The sequence below is a fragment of the Chionomys nivalis genome, chromosome 6, assembly GCF_950005125.1.
Source record: "Chionomys nivalis chromosome 6, mChiNiv1.1, whole genome shotgun sequence".
NCBI lineage: Eukaryota > Metazoa > Chordata > Mammalia > Rodentia > Cricetidae > Chionomys > Chionomys nivalis.
In genome coordinates, this window is record NC_080091.1 from 32,240,368 (window position 1) to 32,263,217 (window position 22,850).

The 22,850-nt window shown below is 40.8% G+C and overlaps 1 protein-coding gene across 1 annotated transcript in view; it reads right to left on the reverse strand.

Annotated features, from left to right (window-relative positions):
• The window catches only part of Abca13 (ATP binding cassette subfamily A member 13), a 405,330-nt gene that overhangs the window by 159,648 nt on the left and 222,832 nt on the right, over nucleotides 1-22,850 (reverse strand). The window contains exons 42-43 of the mRNA XM_057772486.1: nucleotides 20,454-20,559; nucleotides 4,885-5,155 (exon numbers count right to left, since the gene is read on the reverse strand). Coding sequence (XP_057628469.1) covers nucleotides 4,885-5,155; nucleotides 20,454-20,559 — 377 coding nt within the window. The remainder of the gene's footprint in view (nucleotides 1-4,884; nucleotides 5,156-20,453; nucleotides 20,560-22,850) is intronic.

The window sequence follows — 22,850 nt, forward strand, 5'->3', positions numbered from 1 at the left end:
AATAAAAATTAGTCATAAAGTAAGTCCATACTGACTAAAGAAACAATCCAGCAAAAGGTTATTTCAATTCTAAAGGAATATGCAATGAACACACACAATTTCATAAAACAAACACTGCATGTAAAGACACAGATTAATACCAGCAACTTTAATATTCAATTCTCACCAACATATGGTTCACCTTATCTATAGAGAAACACGAACTAAGAGGCATCATAGATCAAACAACTGAGCAGACCTTTATAGAATATCTCATGCAAATGCTGAGAATAAACACCACAAGCAATATATAGAATTTTCCCTGAAGTAGGTCATATAGTATAGCACAAAGTAAAGCCTAATAAATATAAAAAATCAAGAAACAAAAACAACTAGGTAAAATAACAGCAACAGATAGGAAACCCACAAAAAAGACACAAACTCATAAAATTAAACAGCACACTATTTAACTGATAATTCATTAGAGAAATCAAGAAGAAAATTAGTCTTATCATTGAATGAAACTGAAAATATAACATATCAATACCTAAAATAAATTGAAAATAAAGCTTAGACCTACAGATGCCTGCCAAAAAAAAAAAAAAAAAAAAAGATGGAGAAAATAAAGGTGACCACAGCTGCCAGCACCTGTTGTGGAGTTCCAAGGAGTCTGAGGGACAAATGGAATTTCCAAAGTGCAACATGCGTGCAGAAAAGGAGTCCAAAGTGTCCTCAGTAGCTCTAAACAGCTAAGCAAAAAGCCAAGTCTTATGGGATGATTGCTTTTAAAGACTGGATCCAAGAAATTAGAAAGAAAGATGGCAGAACAGAGTCACACACAGTAAATCCCTTCACTGCTGTGTCTCAGTTAGCAGGTTGTGAGCACAAAGATCATGCCCCATGAGCCATGGGCTGCCAGCGCCAACAACAGGTATTGAGCATTGTCCTGGAGCTCCCACAGAAACAGGTCAATACTGAATAAGGCTGATCCTGCTTCTACCAGCCAGCCTCTAGCATCAAGCCACTGTACTGTGACCAGTGCTGCTTGTCCTGCTGGGAGACAGAAAGGGCAGGAAAGCTGCCCACATTCTACAAGCACAGCACTCATGCCAGGTGAGCTGTGGTGACAGCAGCACTGAAGACAGGGTAGTGTGCAGGGGCCTGGGGCTCCCGCGGAAACATGTCCTAACTGAATAAGGCTGGTCCTAGGTCCACTGGCTGGTACACAGCATGGAGTCACTGTGGCTGCTCGCCTTGCTGGGAGATCCTAAGTACAGAGCAGTAGCCTACAAGCACAAAGGTCAAGATTAGAAAGCCTCGGGGCAACAAATATTGAGGGCAGGGGAATATGTAGCAGCCAGGAGCTTACACAGAACCTTTCCAATGACTTGTTGCAATGAATATTTGCATGTAAAGCTGATTGGGCCACCTGAGGCCATGTTGATGTTCTTGTTCCGTGCTACTGTAGAGAGCTATGATGGTGTTCATGGTCTTTATCACTACTAGAGACCATGCTGAGGTCAATGGCACTTGGTGGTACTGGAGACCATGTATAAGTCCATAATCCATGCTCTTGCTGATAGTAATGGCAAGGAATCTACTTTCGCCATGGTATTGGTGACTGCAGACTCACAGTTGAGAAATAAGACATAGAAAGCCTAAATGACAACCCTTATCCCACCCCACCCCTCAAAAAAGTAATAGCTTAGTCAGAAAGTCACGGAATAGAACTCTTAAAAATTATGATAAGGATGCTGAAGTGTAGCTCTCCACAACCGTTGACTTCTGGCTGGGTTCAAAAAACTCTGTTTTCATTAATGAGCTGACCACTGAGAATCTGACCATAATCCAGCGAGTACAGGCTATAGGTAATGAACCTACAGTGAATATTATACCAAACAGAGAAAACCCTGAAAGTATTTCAGCTAAAATTAGGAATTTGAAAGGAGTGCTTATTTTCTCTACTATTATTTAATATAGTACTTGAAGATTTAGCTAAAGTAGTCTGGAACAAGAAGTAAATAAAGAAATAAAATTATGAAAGGAAGAAATCAAAGTAACCTTACTATAATATGATAATATGATCTGGTATATAAGAAACCCTGAGAACTCACCCAGGAAACTCTCAGAGCTCATAATACTTTTGACAAGTGGTAGGCAGACTCAGAACTAATATACAAAAATCAGTAGGCATCTTATATGTCAATGGCAAACATACTAAGAAATAAATCATAAAATCAATGTCATTTACATTTCTCAAAATAACAAAAAAAAACTTGATTTAAAACTAACCAAGGAAGTAAAAGACCTCTACAATGAAAAGAGTAAAGCACTAAAGAAAAATATTCAAGAAGATACTAGAAGAAGGAACTTCCACTCTTGTGAAGAAGAATTAATACTGGATAAATGGTCATCCTATTAAAATAAATCTACAGATCCAATACAATAACCCTTGAAATTCTAATACCAGTCACAAAAATAGAAAAAAGAGTAAACATGAAAATCATATAGAATCATTAAAAAATCACAGACAACCAAAGTAATACCATGTAAAAGGAGATATTTAGAGTTCTCATCATACCTGATGTCAAGTTATATTTCTGAGCCATAGGTACAAAATCAGTGCATTATTGAACAAAAACAGTCATGACAGAATAAAGGACAACTGGATAGAGTAAAGGACAAAGACAAAATCCTACAAAGGTATCAGCATTTGATTTTGGCCAGGATGCCTATAAAACATTCAACATAAATTCAAGGAAACACAGCCTCTTCAACAAATGGTTCTAGAAAAACTGGTAATTGACATATAGAAGAATAAAACTGTGTATCTATTACTTACCTGGTAAATATTACTCTAAATTCACCAAGGATCTTAATGTAAGACCAGAAACTCTCAAACTGTTAAGGGAGAGATAAGTAAAAAGTCTTCAAGACCCAAGCATAGACAAGAACTTTCTGAAAAGAACTCTGATAGCTCAGGAAACAGTGTCAACAACTTATAAACAGGGTCTCATCGCTCTGTACAGAAAAAGAAATGGAGCTTAAAGAACAGGAAAGAGTGCTGCCTGGCTCTTCATTTGCTAGAGGACTGATAAAGAACTCAAAAGACTAAACAAGAAAATGAACAACCCAATAAATATATGTATTGATGACACGGGCAGACCGTTCTTTAAAGATGAAATCTAAATGATCAATAGACATGAAAAAATTGTTCAACCTTGCTAACCATCAGAGAAGTACAAATTGTTACCAAGATGCCATTTTACCACAGTCAGAATGACAGTCATCAAGAAAATGACAACAAATGCTGGCCAGGTTTAAACACTGTTGGTAGGAATGTAAACTAGTCCATCCACTTTGGAAATCAGCATGGAGGTTATTCAGAAATATTAAGAATGAGGGCTCAACCTTATATAAACAACTAAAGTTAGCTGAAGAAAGTTGTGAGCAGAAAGGTGGCCTTCTCCAGGGAAAAGCACACCAATTGGTTGCCCAGTCCCTGTCAGCCCTGAAAGTATACATACAAGTAACATTAAATGCACTAAACAGGTTGTATTTAGGAATACATAGGTGTATACATACACATGTATGTATGCAGTAAAAAGAAAAGAATCCGTGCATGTGAAAGAGAGCAGGGACAGTATATGGGAGAGCTTGGAGGCAGGAAAAAAAGGGAGAAATGAAATTATGGTCTCCAAAATAAAAAAAAAATAATCTATTGCAAAATAATAAAAAGAAGACACATGGAGCCAATTTGCCCTATTTCCAGAGAAACTGCAGTGACTGTTTGTAAAACACAAAGCTGACTTATGTTTAAAATAAATGAAAACTCAATGGAAAAAAAATAAAAGAATAGATCAGGCAGTTCGATCTCTTTGGGGTTTATTTGAAGTTCTCCAACTTAAAATATCACAGAGCTGTTTGCACATCAATATTTATTGCAAACCGTTCACTGTAGCCAAAGTGTGGCCCCGACCTCAGAGGCTGAGCAATGGAGTAGTGGAGAAAATGCAGCATTTAGACAGATTTGAGGTGTGGAGGCTTTTAGAGGGGATCCCAGTGGAAGGCCATCAGTTCATGTGGGCTCCCCCACGAGAGGTGACCCCTGGGCCTTGATTAATCTTGTAGAAAATGGAGTGTGACAAGGGAGTTAAAGATGACTCTAAAGAGAAAACAGACAAGCTGAGGTAAAGATGATATACAATTTTCTGTCCTTCTGTCTCAATTACAAACTAGTCACCCTGAGAAAATTCTGTATAGATTAACAAATTCCTCCCAATGTTTTACCAGCAAATCTGCCTGGCAGACCTGAAAATGCTAATCACTCTGATCCCATTCAGCTTGGGCAATCCAGTGTCTAGCTGGGAGGGATGTGCAATTGGGAGCCCTTGTCATGAAAAGAACTGTGGAGGGCTTTGTATAATATACAACATACATACTTTCTTAAAATGCTAAACTATTGGGAATATACCTAGCCCTCTACTTCTTTCTAAGGGTCAGGCTGCTGGGGTGTGTCAGCCCCTTTGCCTCATGTCCTCTTTCATGGGGGATGCTTGGCTGCTGTGAGGAGCCAATGAGTGACTGGTCCAGGCCTGTCCATCAGCTACTGTAAGTCAACCCTCAAAAGAACCTCTTAGATTATTCTTGTGTGTTCTGACCTCAGGAATAATATAAGTATTGATATTAGAGGGAGAGGAGCTACAGACCAAAGCCAGGGACTCGGCCAGGCAGAGCAAGTCCTCAGCTTGTGAGTTATCCCCCAAACTCCTTATACAAGAATTTTTATCTGGTGTTAGAAAAACAGAAGAAATTGATTTCATTGCTGTTTGGCATCATCAGCTCGGGATTCTACACCCATACAGCCATAAAGTTGCTTCCAAAACACAGCAAGGAGTCTCTTACCTGAAAAAGTAAGTTTCTGCAGTCCCATAATGCCCAGGCGTCAGTTTGAGAGGCGGGTACGTGATAGCCAGAGGCTGCACCATGAACAAGCCCATGGCCAAGGCCACGAAGAGCACTGGCAGTAGCAGGTCTGAGCTGGTGCTTTTCCAGGCTCGTAGCGTGTGCAGTAGCCGCTTCCTCAGGAGTGCCATTGCCTGTCCCAGAAGCAGCTGGAAACCCCCCATGGGCTCAGACAGGGCCCATACAGGTGGAGTCCTCACAGGAGAGTCACCTATAGGGGAGGAAAGATGGATGGGGTGAGCGGGATGCAGATGGATGGGGCTTCTTGCTCCTACCTGGTTCTGATGAATCTCCATTTAACCTGTAGGGACCCTAGGCCACCTCTCAGGTGTCCTCACACTAAAGGATAGCTTCTGGGCTTGCTGGATGCCTGTCCTGGAGACTATACTATGACTAGAGACACTACACACAGGGACCAAGGACTTCTGTGCTCCCTCTGACGTCACCTCTGAATGGGGGGCAGCGGGAAAGACCTCCTCCAAGTGTGTCTGGAAGTTGAATGAAACCTGAAGAATGGTGAATTCTGAGGCATCAAAGACAGAAAGGGGACAGGAGGTTCTGGGAGCCCAATCACTGACTGAGCTGGCTAAGAAAAACAAGGCTGAAGAGCTGATCTCTCTTTAGCACCCACTCACCACCCTCCATCTCTCCAATTTTCTTCTACCCTTAATTTAGGTCTTTCCTGGGAACACTGAAGATTGTGTGCACATGCTGGCAATCAAAGAGAAACATGGCACCTGCTTTTTCTAACGTCACCAGCCATAGTTCTTCCTGTGCTTTCCGCCTTCACCGGCAGAGAAGAGAGCAGTTCTCCATCCTGGCCTCTGCTCCAGAGACAGATGGCAAAAGTTCCATGCCCTTATTAATCCTATCCCTCCATCCTTCCTCTGTGGACAGCCTCCATGACCATATAGTAATTTGAAAGGACGTCTGGGCTGTGAACCAGTGCCATGCAGGTCATCTATAAGCATCCCTCAATGGTGAGTATCTGCAAGCGTTATATCTCCACCGTACACCTACACCGGAATAGTAAACCTATTAGTCCAGACATGTAACCCAAACCGAGAGCAAAGCATTTTGCAGTAAAAGTAATGACATCAGAGAACAGCTGTAGGAACTGATTGTCCTGTTCACAAGCACCAGAGTAAAAGGCGGTTTGTAAAAGAACAGCAAATTAGCTCTACAATAAAATAGAACAGGAGCCACTTTTGAAAGCTCAATTATTTGTGATAGTGTTAAGACGGGAGCTGGGGCACAGCGGTGTGACAATGCATATCTGTATTACTCCTTTGTTTGTCTAAGGCACTCAGTGATGACCCTGTGTACGGCAGGTATTGGGTACGCTATTTCTGTCCAAGAACACATAACAAGGGTTGGGATGAACACATAAAAAAAGAAAGCAGTCCAATGGAGCACGGTGCTGAGATTCAGATAGGAAAACCTTACAGGGTAGAAAGGAGAGAGTTTAGAGAGTTTGTAAGCAGAGAGCCAAAGCAGGAGATGCGGATCACCATGGTTTATGACATAAATCATTCTGCTGTAGCATGACACAGGGTACTCTCGTAGCATGTGGCAGGGCGGGAAGTGAACAGCGGTCAGAAAGGAAGGCTAGGACAGTCCCCTGCCCAGCTCCCAAGATGCCTCCATCAACCCCTGGTTAGACCTGTGTATCATACTGTTCAGGCAGGCTATAAGAAGTAGAAGATAAACATCAGATTTATCTGGAAACTTTAAAAATGCCAGCATCCTGGCACTATTTCAGAAAGCCGAGTCTCAGACAAATAAATGTGCTCATTCTGACCTCCCTGCTGCTGAGTCCGGCTGTGGTGATATTTAGTGCATTGTCAATGGTGGCCCAGATGCGGCTGTCATAAAACACTTACCTCAGCCAATACAGGGACATTAGTGCTATAAAAGAGAACTAAGCGTGATGCTGTCACTTCGGTGATACTGCAGAATACTTGCAGTGTGTCTACAGTTGGACTAGGACATCTACACACATGAGCCAACTGGAGATCCAAGTCCTGGGTGGCTTGTTCTGCAAGGCCCCGGGCAGGTCTTGTGACTTTTCCATCTCTACTATAGCCTCATCCCACAAATGGACCTTTCTGCAGCATCTTTTGATATCATATCTGACTACCCATACTTACAAAGTAAGCACCTTCTCATGTGTGTGTACAGAACGAAAAAATGTTAAGTGTTGTTTGTATAGGAGCAAAGAGCATGTCTACTCAGGAAGTTCTCCCTGGTGATGAGATGAGTGTGAAAGTCGAGATGAAGAAATATGGGGAGATGGGGTGCGGGTTGCCAGTGCCCTCAGTTCTTAAAGAACCTTGGGAGCGACACAGTATTGTGGGAGAAATTCAGTCTTCACTAACCTATATGGGAATCCCCTGTTACCTACCTTCGTACTGTGTGACTTCTGAAAAACTACATAACCTCTCTGAATGTCATCTCCTCAATTATAAAAGAAAGATTTAAAATAATTTCCCTCCACATAATGAGGGTTATTAGGATATTTATGACACTATCAAAGCAGTACCATGTTGACTTCCAATTACAGTGAATGTCCATCAGACAGTGTCAGGAAGTCTGTGGAAGAAAGGTGTGCCTCCTATCAGGGAGAATACTCTATACAAGTTTATTGGATGTAAATGAGAAAAATAAGAGGCTAAGACACTTTATAGTTATGAATCAACCGCCATTCAAATATTCATGGCTAAACTTATAAAAGCATTCATATGAATAATTTAATAGACAAAATTAAAATGCTGGATCAAATTGTTACGAAGTGTCTTGTTTGACTTATGAGTGCAATTATATACAAGGACTCCAGTTACATCTACAATTATGTATTCCCCATTTACTCAGACCATCAAACTGCTTATGGAACATGTCCAAAGACTTTTTTTGAGCAGTGATGAGATGACTATAATTCTTCAAATGTTAGTACCTGGTAGAGCCCTGAGCTGAAAATGGGGACTTCATGTCTGATGCTCACATCACCTACAACCCTGGCATTCATTCCGGAAGACTTAGGATGGATGTGCCACCAGTATGATGCTTTCATGTTAATAAAAGTGAATGCTCAAAACAAAATACTCATAATGCGTTGATTATGCTGTTCATGAAAAATTAGAAATAATAAGCTGATCTGTACTGTAAAGGGAGGCAGTAATTTTGGCTCCTCAACTCATCTAAGTGACACAGATTGCAAATAATGTCAGCCTCTAACATTACTGGGTGTTCAAGGAAAAGGTCTGATAGCACATTCCTGGTGAGAGGACAGATCTGGAAAACCACTGATGTGAGATAAACATAGGTCTTCTTGAATTTTCTCACTTCCAGTTCTAGAGCTCTGTTGATTCAAACCTGGAAACCCATCAAGTGTGTGAAGTCAGGTGACTTGTTAGACCTTACACAAATCAGTGGCAGGAAACTGGAAACAACTTAGTGTCTAACACACAGGGACTACCTGACAAGTCACAATGTAGGTTGAGTGCCTCTTATTGTAAATGTTTGAAACTGGAAAGAAGCCTTTGAGGTTTCAGATGTTCTTCAGTTTGGAGATACGGATTTATGTAAAATGAGAATGTGCCCCCAAGTCCAAATACCAAACACATTCACATTTCACATTATTCTCATCTAGATTACCAGAAGACAATTCCACATGATCCTTTCAGTATGTCTTGATTCTGCCTGAGGCTCCCATGTAAGACCAAGTGGAGAAATTTCCACTTGTGACCTCTGGTCGGTACTGTTGTGGGATACACTGTAATTAGTTTAATAAAACATCAATTGGCCAGTAGCCAGGCAGGAAGTATAGGCAAAGTGACAAGACTAAGAGAATTCTGGGAAAAGGAAAGGCAGAGTCACTCACCAGCCTGATATAGAGGAATCAAGATAAGAATGCCTTACTGAGAAAAGGTACCAAGCCACGTGACTAAATATAGACCAGAATTATAAATTAATTCAGTTGTAAGATATAACTAATAATAAGCCTGAGCTGACTGGCCAAACAGTTTATAATTAATATAAGCCTCTGTGTGTTTCTTTGGGACTGAATGCCTGGGAGACCAGGCGGGATGGAAACTTCCATCTACACAGTACTCAGAGAGTTCAGACTTTAGAGCAGTATGGATTTGGATCAGGACACTTAACATGTACAACAATGGAACACATTACATACTACATACTTAGTGTACAGAAGATATTTCTTCAAGTCTATAAATGAATAAAGCAATAGAAATGGAATTGCATCATGGTTTGAAAGAAAATGTTTACACAGAGATGCAGAAGAGAGTTCCATTAAAAGGGTGGATGGGGATGCAACCCTGCAGCATCAGCAGTGTGCATGGCCCATAGCAGCACACATTACCCAAGACAAAAAGCATCAAGACTTGTGCTTATGGATATATTCATTCAACATGAAATGTCACAAAATATCCCATGTGGAATAAATGAAATCCATTAAGAATACCAATACTAAACAAGAAAAAATAAAATTTTAGTGTAGTTACTTTCAGTGAAAAGTTGTCTTTTAACAAATAATTATGTATTCTATATACTACTTGATGAAACAGAGGTTTTTAATATCTAAGCCCTTTTTAACTTACATGCAAGCTACGATTTATATGTCAAGACTGTGGCTACATGCATTTTCTTCTTCACAATTTTCTGGATTATTTCAAAACTGAATATTCATCTTATCACCCACAATTATTTTCTGAAAATGATATACATGTTCAGGAAGTGAAGTACAGTTTCATGAGACACAAACAAGATAATTCTCTGTTTATTTAATTGCAGTACATCAACTTGAGACAGATATTTAGGATCTCATAGTAAGAGCTGGATGTGGGGGCTAATGCCTATGATCCAGAACACTGAAAGCTGAGTGAGAAGGATCATTAGTTTGAGGTCATTGAGAAAGACTTTGTCTCAAACCCCACTTGTGGTTTCCAAACCTGGACTTCCTATGTGCTTTGAACTAATCAGAAGGTCTAGGAAAGTAGTTCAGTGGTAGAGTACTTTTCCAGAATATGAAAATCCGTCAGTTCAATTCTCAGCACCCCCAGAAAACCTCATGCCAGTCAGTGCTTCATATAGTTATAATTGAATCTGATAGAGATGACACTATGAAATAAATTAAATTGAGAAATAAAATACAGTCTTTATTCCTGTTGTATTCTGTTGTAGGACTTTGATTTAAGTATGTAAATAAAGTTCTCAAGGGACTTGGAGTCAAATATACAAACAGAAGAGCAGAACAGAGCACAGGCTGGTGGGCACCTTCTCCACAGAGGCAGCCAGTGCCACGGCTGTTGACTGACAGTTTCCGAAGGGTGAGAAGACTAGGAATACTGTTCCATAAACTGAAGGAATCTTGTGACACAGACAGAATTGAACTAATCTGCTGAGCGAGCTGTGAGTGTTAGTCTCTACTGCAAACCGAGCATGACCCTGGATTCCCACATCATAGACATGAAAAGGCATAAGTGACTAGATGCTCACCAACCAACCTGGTGTCATGAATCTAGTGAGTCTTGGAGGAACCTCAATCAGATGTTTGTTTCTTTGAGGAATATGTTTTAATAAAATAACTAGATGTCCTTAGGATGGCTTTGAATTCCGTCAATGTCCCGTAGAAGTCCATAACCAGCTGTCAGCATGAACTCTGCACATTGGCGGCAGGTATTGTTCCCTCGGTTTCTTAATTTATAGAACAAAAGCCTAGATTAGCTAGTTTTCAGCCTTTGTTCTGCTTTAAGAATACTTTTAATAGTGTGACAGTCGCCCAAATCATGACTAAATTGTCTTATACTCACTACTTATGTTTTCCCGAGAACTAAAACAACCAAACCAAGGGTCTTCTTCTTAGGGAAGAATAGAGAAAAAGAGGACAAACAGGAATCCAAAAACAGAATGGAAATAAAAACCAAAAAGGGGACAATATTTTGTGGCCCTTGCATAGCTACTAATTCATCATAAGTCCACAATACAACTATTTCATAAATATTATATAGTAATATGTACAACCTCGATCTATAACTTTGGTTAATTACATTTTTCAACACCTATTGATGATGTTTAATTTTATGAAAGAGAATCTAAGAAGAGACTGCATTTATCTAAATCATTTCATGGGTGATTTCACAACATGGCCTTACCAAACTTTATAAAACTTTATCTGTTTAGTTACCATATTGCTTTTATAATGCCATTTTTCTTAAAATGTCAGAAATTGGATCACCAGGTAAGTTAGCTGTTTTCTCTATGTCATGTCACTGGTCTCCAGTGACCATTTCTCAAAGGAACTCTCTGGAAACTACACTTGTCATAATAGGCCAAGTGTGGGAAGTGTTGGATCAGGATCTCACCATGGAGCAAAGTCATCACTTATGAAAACCACACTTTTTATTCATTTAAAAGCTTCTAAATTCCCTCTGATAAAACCTGCCTTGAACAGACAACAACTCATCCTTCACAAGACCAGAAGTGCAGTTCTACAACCTGGTGGTCACAGAAACGCTGAAGGCCCCAATTTCCCTGTAACACATCAAAGATGGATCCTCCACCCCACAATGGCCCCACTTGTGGTTCCCAAGCCTGGGCTCCCTGTGTGGCTTGAACTAGTTGTTAGGGAAATGGTGTCATGTGCCTTTTGCAGTATGCCAGTCTTGGTTTCACGTGGCTGTGTTTCAAGCCCCGACTCTGATCATGCACAGAAGGCAGTGTATACTGTAGATATATACAGGCATCCCACTTCTTGTCCTCCAGCTTTGCCTTTCTCAGATCAGTGCCTTAAGTTAAAAAAAAAATTCTGCTAATACAAATAGGACCTTTTGAGGAAGCATCTGAGACACACTGAGAGTCAATAAACATAACTAGAAAGAAAAAAAAAACCTCTCTGCTACTAAATTCTCTCTTCAGTCTGAGCTCTGTGCTTATCCCCTTGCTTTCCCATCATGACCAAGTGTGTTTGTCTGCATGGGCACTAAGGTCCTTGTAACTGGAAAGAGGTGACTGAGTTTATCTTATTCTGAGCTTTCAGCATTCCAGTAAGATAGCAAACTCTGAAGAATGAGTGAACAAATGGACAGTCATCAAAGGAGGATCCAGGATCCTTATCCATCGAGCCAAGGCTCCCTTTCTCCTAGACTCACTATTCTCTCACCTAGATATCGTAACACCACCTGTGTATCTCTTCCAGCCCCTTTAACCTCTTGATTCCTTCTCTGCACTAGCAATCTTGCTTACTGGGTCCATTCACAGCTTATCACACTGTGACTCTTTGAGCCTTTCATGTGAGCAATGTGCTATAAGTAGCAGGGCGCAAGGTTATTCAAGGGCCATTGTGTCAAGATGTGTCAAGGCTTGCCTACATAAATTTCATCTAAGTGTTAAAGATAGGCATTTTGAATTCAGGTGAGAACCATGGAGAGTCTTGGGGACTTGAGTGAGGAGGAGGATAAAGAACACATCAATAGAAGATGCCTTCAAGTCATTGACTGGTGTACCATTTCAAGGCAATTCCCTGACTATGATTTTTAAAAAGCTAAGTATTTAACAAAGTAACATCATGCTATTGTACTATGGTCTAAAGAGATAAACACAACTGCTTACATCCCCTGGCACTTCTGTTTACTAGGGAAGAGGTGACATTTAAGAAACGATGGAGATGGAAAAAAGGTACAAAACTCCAAGGCCTATATTTTTCTTACACCCCAACTTGTATGTACTACATGTGGAAAAAACCTACATTATGAAATTTAAATTCATGCAAAAATATATTCAAATTATTACATAAAATCACTGCTGGGTTGTGCATATATGCACTGAAACATCAATTAATTTCATGTTTAGACTTGGGATCTCATTTCTGTGACTCCTCTTTATGTATATGTAAATATTCTAAGATCTGAAATACTTCCATTCCCAAGTACTTCTCAAGAAGCCAGGTCATGGTGCCCTGCCCACTGTGGTTCCAGTGAGGAAGTGGAAGTTCGAGAAGAATTGATTAAAAAACCCTTTTGGACAGGTTCATCGCAGCTTCCTGTGGAGAAAAAGATGCCAGGAAAGGTTGCCCCAGGCTACTCTCATCCTGAATTATCCAAGATGCCCCGCCATTACTTTGAGGCAATGGCGACACTTAAGATGAGCGAAGCAACCCTTGTCACATATTTCACACAAAGATGATATTCCAGCTCAGAAAATGAAGATTGGAACTATTCATCACCAGCCCCGGGAGCTTTTTATGGCAGCTCTGATCTGCATGGTGACAAGAATTACAGCTTCACACTCTTCCTACTTCCCACTGCCCCTGATAGAAGTCGTTGCTTCCTGGCACCTGCCACCACCGATTATCCTGCCCAAGTCTATTTCAATTCCATTTTATTTTGGCAGCCTCTTTACTGCAGAGCACCCTGCTGTTAGCTCTCTGCTGGTTTTAACTAACGTGGAAAACAAACCTTCTTTGGCATGTATAATTGGCAGCAGCAATGCCCCCCACCCCACCTTGCGTGCAGGGATTGAGAGTTTTGAAGTTCAAGGAAACGTGGACAAAGAGGAAAAGACAGCCCTGTGGATTTAACACCATGGCGAAGCTTGAGAGACACACATAGAATTTGGAGCAGCTCTTTGAAGAGGCAGTAGATTACAGCAGACTTTCCTGGGACAGGCTGTGCAAACAGGATTGTCTTAAAAAGCAAAGGAGAGGTTGCAGACCCTTCAAATTAATCACTGCCAAAATTGCTTTCCATCCGTAGAAGCGGTAGCAATTAGGAAGGAAATACGGAGGATTACATCTTGGGAGAAAAAAAAAGAGAGGGATTTTATGTAAAATGCTACTGACAAGCCATTGAGCTCAAAATTTAAATGTGATCTAAGATCTCAATGAGGGGATGAGGCTCCACGAAAATGGCAGTTAAAAACAGAAGAAAAGAGAAAAGCCACGGCAGTGAACACCTTGTATAGAAAAGATAGCCGTTCGCCCCAGCTTCACTTAGCATTAGCTTTGTGAACTTTCACATCAACTTGAGACTTAAAGAGCACTAGAGAGCTATTCATGATACTGACCACAGGCCACTGAAATCAGAGGTGACAGGGGTGACGGTAAGCACAATGCCACAAGGTGTGGTGGTACACACATCTCTAACCTTAGCACTCAGTCAGGGGGATAGAGAGTTTAAGGCCAACCTAGACTGCACAGTGAACAGAGTTGGGGGGCAGCTAAAGGGGGAGAAGAGGAGGAGGGGGTAAGCTGGAGGGAAGGTAAGTATCCAGAGTCAAATTCTGTGAAAGTCACATGGAAGAATATTCTAACAAGCACCCAGGTGATTTTTCAGCCTTCATTTAAAACTGTATTTTGGAAGACAGTAGCCATAGTGATGGCACATCTTGTGGGGTTGACACCATGCATTCTGAAATCCTAATGTGAACAAGAGAAGGCCATGTGGTCACAGCTGCCTGCACCTACCTATTCAAATAACACATCTGGTTCTAATTCCCTCCCACTAGGCCCCGCCATCTCACTCATCTGGCCAGTTAATCCAGAAGAATGCATTCCACAGAGCATACAGTACTGGGAACACAACAGCAAATGAGAAGGTTCCAGGCCCTTCAGTCTCACAGATGCAATTTTTGAATGGGCAGTAGTGACATAAATAGAGTCTGTCGCCATGCTGTGAGAGTCAGAGAGGACCACAGATCTTCTTAAAAAGTTCTCTGGCTAGTCTAACCAGCAGGAGATGTATCTTCTTAGGAGTGCATGGGCAGAATTTGAGCCCAAGTAGATAAAAGTTACCAATTGTTTTAATCAAGAATAATGAGATCAAACAATTTAAAGGAAGCCTGACTGGTTGACAGACTGCTCCAGTCAGGATCCAGGGAAAACTAACTGGACATGAAGAATAGTCGGTTCATGAACAGCTCAGACATTCTTGTTTGCCCACTGGCTTCAGAGATGGTATACCCCCATACCATGAAAGAAGGGAGAAAACAATGTAAGGGCAGCCAGTGTGAGTTTGGACATTCACTGGTGTGGGTACCTTGAAGATGTGTAGATGGAACTATGTAGTGGGGACCAGAGAAGTATTCTGAGCAGCCACTGCTGGTAACGTGGGGCACCAGTGAATGTAGAGCAGGCCTTCCCAGTACGATGATGGGGAATAATAGAGACCTCAGTAGACACTTGCAGGAGATGAGCTTGCCTAGGTACATTAGGCAGCTTGGGTTTGGATAGCAAAGTGGACAGCTCAAGGCACAGATATTTACTGTCTGTTCTAGAGGCAGGAAAGACAAGGCAATGCCCACAGGGCTGATGTTTTATGAGCCCGCTCTCCTTGTCTTGTAGACAGTATTTTGTCCTGGTGCCTTTACCCTCTGTTTTTATTAAATTCCATTTGCATCTTTTTGCACATTTTGGCTTGATCATCTCATGCATGATACCAGTTACACTGGGTGAGCATCTGCCTGTGTGACTTCATTTAATTGTAACTATAATCAACTGTGTTCAGCATCTTGTATCCAGAACCAGGACTGGACATGGACATATGAATTGTGATGCAATTTAGCTGAGCTCACAATAGCATCACATTATTGTAAAATGACATAGACTGGAACCAGAATTTGTTGTTTCAAAAAGAGCATGAAGAGCTCTGAAGGTGTGGTGTGTGAACCAAAAGCACCTCCTGGGAGCTTGTTACAAAGACATAATATAGGCAGCTCCCAGGCCTACTGACATAATGATGTATGGTTCACCCTAGTAACCTGAGCTTAACCAACATCAGATCATCATTTTGAAATGAGGTTACTGTTTTTTTTCCTGAAAACCAACTAGAATATACATACAAACATACCTACATTTCTATAATGTATTATATATTAATAATGGAGACATTATATGGTGATTTGGATATATGTATTATGTGTGTAATATCATAATAAACCTTAGTTTAGTAGGCCTAGGACAAGCCATTTCATTAGAAAGCAAAATGATCCGAAGACCCCATAGCAGGTGCTATGACTGGAAATAAAATTTTGGTGTTAGAAGCACAGAGGTCTCATGCAAGTCAGATAACCACTCCCAACTCAAGTTTGCCTGCAAATTAGCAATGAGGATCAAATGAGAAAGCACAACCACCTAGAAGTTCCCCACAATCAAGCCTAATGTGCTCATGTGGTTTAAAAAATGATAAATCCTTTTGCCAATGAGAAGTGACTTCTACCCCGCTGTGTAGACCCAGTAACACTGGGAAGTTCCAGACACCCAGATATCCATCTTCAAAACCCATTTCCATCGAGCTGCTGGGTCCCTATGATTTAAGGGCATATATTTTATATTTTATTTCACTGGCATCAATCTTTCTGAGCAGTGAGTTACTTGGGAGCTGGCCCTTGGATGATATACAGCTTGTGCAGAAAGAAGGGGCTCACACAGACAGGTGGAGCCTGCAGCAGTGGTCAACAATGAGTCACCCATCTGAGCACCCGTAGAAGAGAAGGCCCTTGCCTAACAATTATTCTAGTAAGTGAACTTCCCTAGTCTAGCTCATACCAGGGATGATGAGATGAACCAAATCAGTATATTTATAGGATCGTTGTGTCAGTCTCTCTAGCATCTCGATTTAACATTTTTCTAAAGTTGTACCTACTGAGCAACATTAATTTGAGTCCAACTGAGCTTTATGTAAGGATTTTATAGACTACAATAAAAGCTAGCAAATGTAGGTGATCTCAAACCAAATTTGCTTTAATGTGCCTTGAAGTCATTTCTTAATTAGCAACAAAAGACTTAAATACAGTTTTAAATTATATTCCATCCAAAACTTTGTAATTTAAATAATGAAACTGTGTTTCTATAACATATTAATACTAATAATAGAAGCATTTCTGGTTCCTGGATACTGCGCCTTTAAATTCAGACACAGTTTTTCACACATCATGTGGCATTAGTTCTTAGCACACATTTCATTTCTAATACATTTACACAGATTTTCTCCAATATTTCCCATGTTAGGAACATATGATTATCATTTATAAAAGGATGTGTTACCACAGTGAAATATATATAGGGGATGCATTTGTACTGTGTGTTACCTTGATAACATGTTTACAAGGGCCCCTTATCATCTTAGTATTAATTTGAGATACATTATAATTCTATAATATCCTATTGGTAAACAGATTAAAATGCATAAAATACATATAAATGGAAATTTAAAACAGAAAAATATTATTGCAAAAAAATAGACAAGTCAGTAATGAGTAAAAAGGTGACTACAAAGTTTTAAGATACATAAAATAAGAACCAAAATGCTAAATAAACATCTGTATTGAAATTATATTAAATATGAATGGATTGATACATATACCTAAAGACACAGGATAACAACATGATTAAAAGACAGGCCTCAGCTACATGCTGCCTAGAAAGCACACAGTTTAGACTTACAGGAACATATAGACAGATAGTGAAAGGATGGAACCATATACTTAATGCCAATAGTAAACAAAAGAAAATAATGATGACTATATTAATATCAGACCCCAAAGGATGAAGAGAAGACAGTTAAAACAGAAAAGGGACATTGTATTGAAATTTTTGTACTAAGAATTTCATCATAGTGGATGTAACAGTTAGAAACACATATGAACCAAACATCAGATCCCTTAAACTTATAAAGCAATCACTTAGAGAAACAAAGAGAATATAGACAGCTCTATAGTAACAGAAATGTCAATATCCCACTTTCAGTAATTGACCAAAAAGCCCTTGTCAGACCAGTAATATCAAGAAGAATTGAAGTTAAAGGCAAATGGACATAAACTATGGAAGAGACATGAGTGACATAAATAGGTGACTCCAATCAATACATCAGAGTATGCATGAATTATAGTCATAAAACTATGAAGAATTCTTTTTTTTTGTAAGATTTATTTATTATGTACACAGTGTTCAGCCTCCATGTATGCCTGCAGGCCAGAAGAGGGCGCCAGATCTCATTACAGATGGTTGTGAACCACCATGTGGGTTGCTGGGAACTGAACTCAGGACCTCTGGAAGAGCAGTCAGTGCTCTTAACCTCTGAGCCATCTCTCCAGCCCCTGAAGAATTCTTATAAGTCAATAATAGCCTGAAACCACTTGAAAATTATTTGAGAAAGGAGTAGCAGATTAAACAACCCTATGATTATGAAAAAAGACCTATAGAAACCCACTATTTGTAAGATAATATAAAAGGATAATTTTAAAAAGGAATGGGGCAGTTTGAATGGCATTACTACATGGATGGGAAATGCTATTCCCAACAGACCTGGACTATCTAATGATAGAAATACCAGTGCCCAAACTGGATACCCTCTTCAAGTTACTATTCAAGAAAGGCCCTAGAATCCCTGCAAAAGAGCACAGTCTGTTGCTATTGTTTTTGGTTGTCCAGAATACCTAGATGATAAAATCCTATTGTTGGTGATAACTCTTTGGTTCCAGGGCATGGTGAAATCAAGCTGGAATAAACTGAAAAATCCTCCTTCTGACTATTATATTGCCAGAAGGTGCTATGCAGTTATAGGTAGAGAAAAAATAGTAACAGTTTTACCCAGCACTGGGCCTTTCACACTACAATACTGACCTCAAGGAAGATATGTCCATTACTGCAGTAGTGACATTGCCACTATATGAGTAATCAATGAATATTCTAGGATGGCTGGGAAGTGAGCCCTACAATCTCACATCTAGTTAAAGAGCTTTGGGCAAGTAATGATTGCTGGAGGAAGGGGAGTCAGTTTACTTTGGGGATGTGGCCAATATTAAGTTGCCAATATTCAGTGCATTACTTCATACCCATAAGCATAAGGTCCCTAAAAATCTGACTCAGTGGATTTTTTTTTCTTAACTAGTAGAGGACATGTGGTCGGGATGTGCTGGGGAACGTAGCAGAGTGGGAGGAAGAATGCAGGGTGGATATGATCAAGATACATGGTACACTTGCATGAACTTATCAAATAAATCAAGTAGTAATGCAATTAATTGCAACAGTTATTTCTTCAAAGATTTAAGCCAATAAGCACATGAAGAAATGCCAAGCATTACCAGTCAGTGTGTTAGTAAGGACTGGGGGCATTGGAAACTTCAAGTCATTGGCAAAAATGTGAGGTATAGACAGATAACAGTCTTTCTCAATTCCTTAAGCACGTGATCCAGCCATTCTATTGATAGGTATCTACTTACTGATAGGTATGTACTCACCAAACACTAGGTTCAGGCACATATTCTAATGCAAAGAAAAATGGAAACAACTGAAGAAAGTTTTCATCAGTGATGAGTGGGCAGGAGAATTTGGCATGTCAAAGCAATGGGGTTTCAAATGGCAAGTGAAGGAAAACATGTTTGTAGAAACTGATCACAAAGACTCGGTGTATCATCAGCCATCCACAGACAATGTTGACAACAGGCTAATCCAGAGAGCTAAGCTGTGTGCATCGAGTTTCTTAAGGCTAGAGGAATGAGAAGCCCACAGAGTGATGGATACGTGACATAATTTTCTGTTTGAAGTATTAATAATCACACAATCCAAGATAGAGTATAGTCATGGATGCACTTGAATAAAAAAATAAATTGTGTGTTTTAAATGGGTACAATGTGGGTAATAAAAACCATATCTCAATAATATGTTATAAACAGCGGAGATGTTTCACATAACCATTAGGAAAATGTAAATTAAGACCATAGTTAGAAGCCAAGTAAACATCAATTTTGACAACCAGTGTATGTGTCTTATACCTGAGAATAGCAAGAATAGGAGAGGAAAAGAGATATTTGCAACATTCACACAATACTGCGGAGAACGCGCTGGTAAACATCATATCACATTTAATTCTAGCAGTTTATCCATGGTAGGGGGCATCTGTCCCTAAAGTCTGAAGTTTCTGAAGAAGAGGTGCTACCCTCCATCTCTCCAGAGACAGGCACTATATATATTGGTGAATTGCTGCTAACATGTGACAGGAAGTGGCCTGGATCAGAGCCACAATCTCTCCAGTGGAAACCAGGCCTTGATTCTGTCCAACTGCTGATACCTGCCCGAGGAAGTCTTCATGTAAAGGTTGGGACACAGGCTTATGAACACAAGGTTCATTTTTGGTGCTCTTTTAAGCCACATAAACCCATTATTAGTAGCATATACATAAACATGCCATAGACTTAAGAAGCATTGGTCTGTGCGCGATGAAGGCAAACCGAGATGACCCAGATTCATTATGCTAATTGTACATCCTAAGACGTTTGTGATAAACAAGTCATTCAGGAAAGATAATCTTGTCCCTTCACAAGCCAGTATAGAAATCTAAGCTCTCCAACTCTGATGTAAATCTTCTCAGGCCCCCTGACTACCCACTTCTGCCCCTCCCCAGGCTCTTGCTAGTCTGCCTTTTTAAAACAGATGTTAAATGAGGTTGGTTTGATAGCCTTTGGCCTGGAACAGAAATACAAAAGGTGATGCTGCTTACCGTGTTGAGGAGAGGGTCCAGCAGGTATCTCATTCTGAGGGTCTAACTTGGTTTCTGGAGTGACGTGAGACTTTTTGTTGGTATCTTGCAAAAGCATCAAAAACACCTTTGAAAATCAAGAGAGAAGCACATATTTTATATTTCTTCACAAATTCACATATTTCCATTTATTTTGCCTCAGTCACCCGTTAGGTCATAGCACACACATCAAACACATCCTGTTTCATTGATCATTCCCTTAATTAGTGTAACTCTAAGACAGCATGGGACTCTCTAATTGATAGGCCTACCATAGGAAACAAATCTAACTGAAATGAGACTGCAAACCCACAGCAGTTGCACAGGTGAGCAAGGCTGGTCAAATCTACCGCACGACCGGATGGGGAAGCAAGGCTGGTCAAATCCACCGCACGACCGGATGGGGAAGGACAGGAAAGGGTAGTCATGCTCAAGTCAACTTGATTTTGTGACTCAGTATGCCAGCATCTTAGAAAACTGAAACTTAGGAGTCACACATTTAAATATTTTGGGGGTTTTTTTTAGGGTGGTTGCCAATACATCTATAAAAACCACCCACTGAATGTGTATGCTCCCCCAGGGGTTATGATATGCCGCGCCACTAAGGCAGTTAAGTTTTGACTTATTGGTGCACTATTTAGTTAGAACTGGACGAAGTCTAAGCTTGTGTTTAAACCCTGAGATGAGTCTCAATTCAACAAAAATACGAAGGGGCATGAATATGAGTCAAGACAACGGGACTGTGGTGGGCTAGGGACAATGAAGCCTCTGACTGCATTTGAAGACCTGGGGGACATTTAGGAAGAGCTGAACTAAGGTCTCCAACATATACCCAGAGGGATGCTTTAGCCACACACAAAAGGATACTTTGCCATGTAGGAGTGCAGTTCTATGGGACAGGGCACAGGCTCTGATGCTGGCAGAGCTGGGTCAACTCTGTGACCACAGGCACAGGGCTCACAGCCCAGGCTACAAGGATGCCTCATCTGTGAAACCAAAGTATATCACTTCAGCTCATGTTTGGTAGACACTGGCTGCAGAGGCTTTGTGCAAACCCTAGAGTTTTATCACTCCACTGAGCAAAAAAGTGACCTAGAATCAAGGATGGGTGTGGTATGGTGTGTGTGTGTGTGTCTGTGTGTGGAGAGATTAGCCACTGAGATTTTGGAGGACTGAGGAAGTCAGATAGAGAGGGACAGGAAGAGAGAAGAAGGGCGGAGGAGATTTCTGGATCAGAAAAACATGGAGAATAGCGTCAGCCAATCATTTCTCCACTGTTCCTTGGACTTACCAGGTTTTATCTCAATTTCTGACTCCCAAGTTTGTATTAACACCAGAACAATTTGGGTAAATGCTATATTGGAGGCATACAGTGTCTATGCTATCATTATATCTGTGGCCGAGATTCACTGGTAAGAGGCACGGTGCACCGGCACTCTAGCCTTGGTGATGTAAGTACACACACTTCCAACCCCCCACTCTCTGCACACACTTGTCACAGACACACCCACGGAGATCCAGGTCCCTGGTCTGGCCCCACTTCTACGGTCTTACTCTCACTGACTGCCCAGCATCTAGTTCACACTTGGCCCATCCACTCTCTTCCTGAACTTATGTAAACGGCATCCTGAGTCTGGTTCCTTTAAATAAGCAAAGAGTCGTAAATTTGTTGAAGCGTTCCGGCCTGACCCCTTCCACAGGAGACGGATGGCACATGGAGAGGGCCCCAGAGACAGAGCAGTGAGCGAGTGAGCCCACAGGGAGATGCATATACTCTCTCTTCATGTGGTTAATTAGTTGGGACAGAATCCTACTGAGTTAAAGCTGTATCCTCAACACTAGTCAAGGTCAGGAGGTTTCATCAGATCTTAGGTGGCTCCCTCATTGGAAAGGTACCGCCTTTGCCAATTCTCAGCAAGATCTCCATGAAAAGTTGCAGCACTCACCCCGCTACAAATAAACACTGACAAGAGAATGACACAGGGCATACATGCCAATCAGGAAGCCCTGGGCATATTACTTCATCCCTGTGACTTGGCTTCTTGGTGGGCTAAATAGTAATAACAAGGCACACGTTACAGGACCACCGGAAACAGTCATACGTTCTAAGAGAGACTGATGGGAGCCACGCTTGGCATGTAACAAGCTCACAGTGTCTCGTCTGACTTGCCAGAGGACACCCCACATGATATGCTTCATCATGTAATTCTCAAATCAATCCAATAAGATCATGACTGATATCCAGTGTAGATGAAGGTTTGGAGGATTAACATAGTAATTACTCACCCAGCAAATTCACCCAGAGTGAAACTAGAGACAAGAGTGTAAGCTGAGAATTACTCAGTGAAGGAGACCTTGTGTTGGACTTTTATTCTAAAA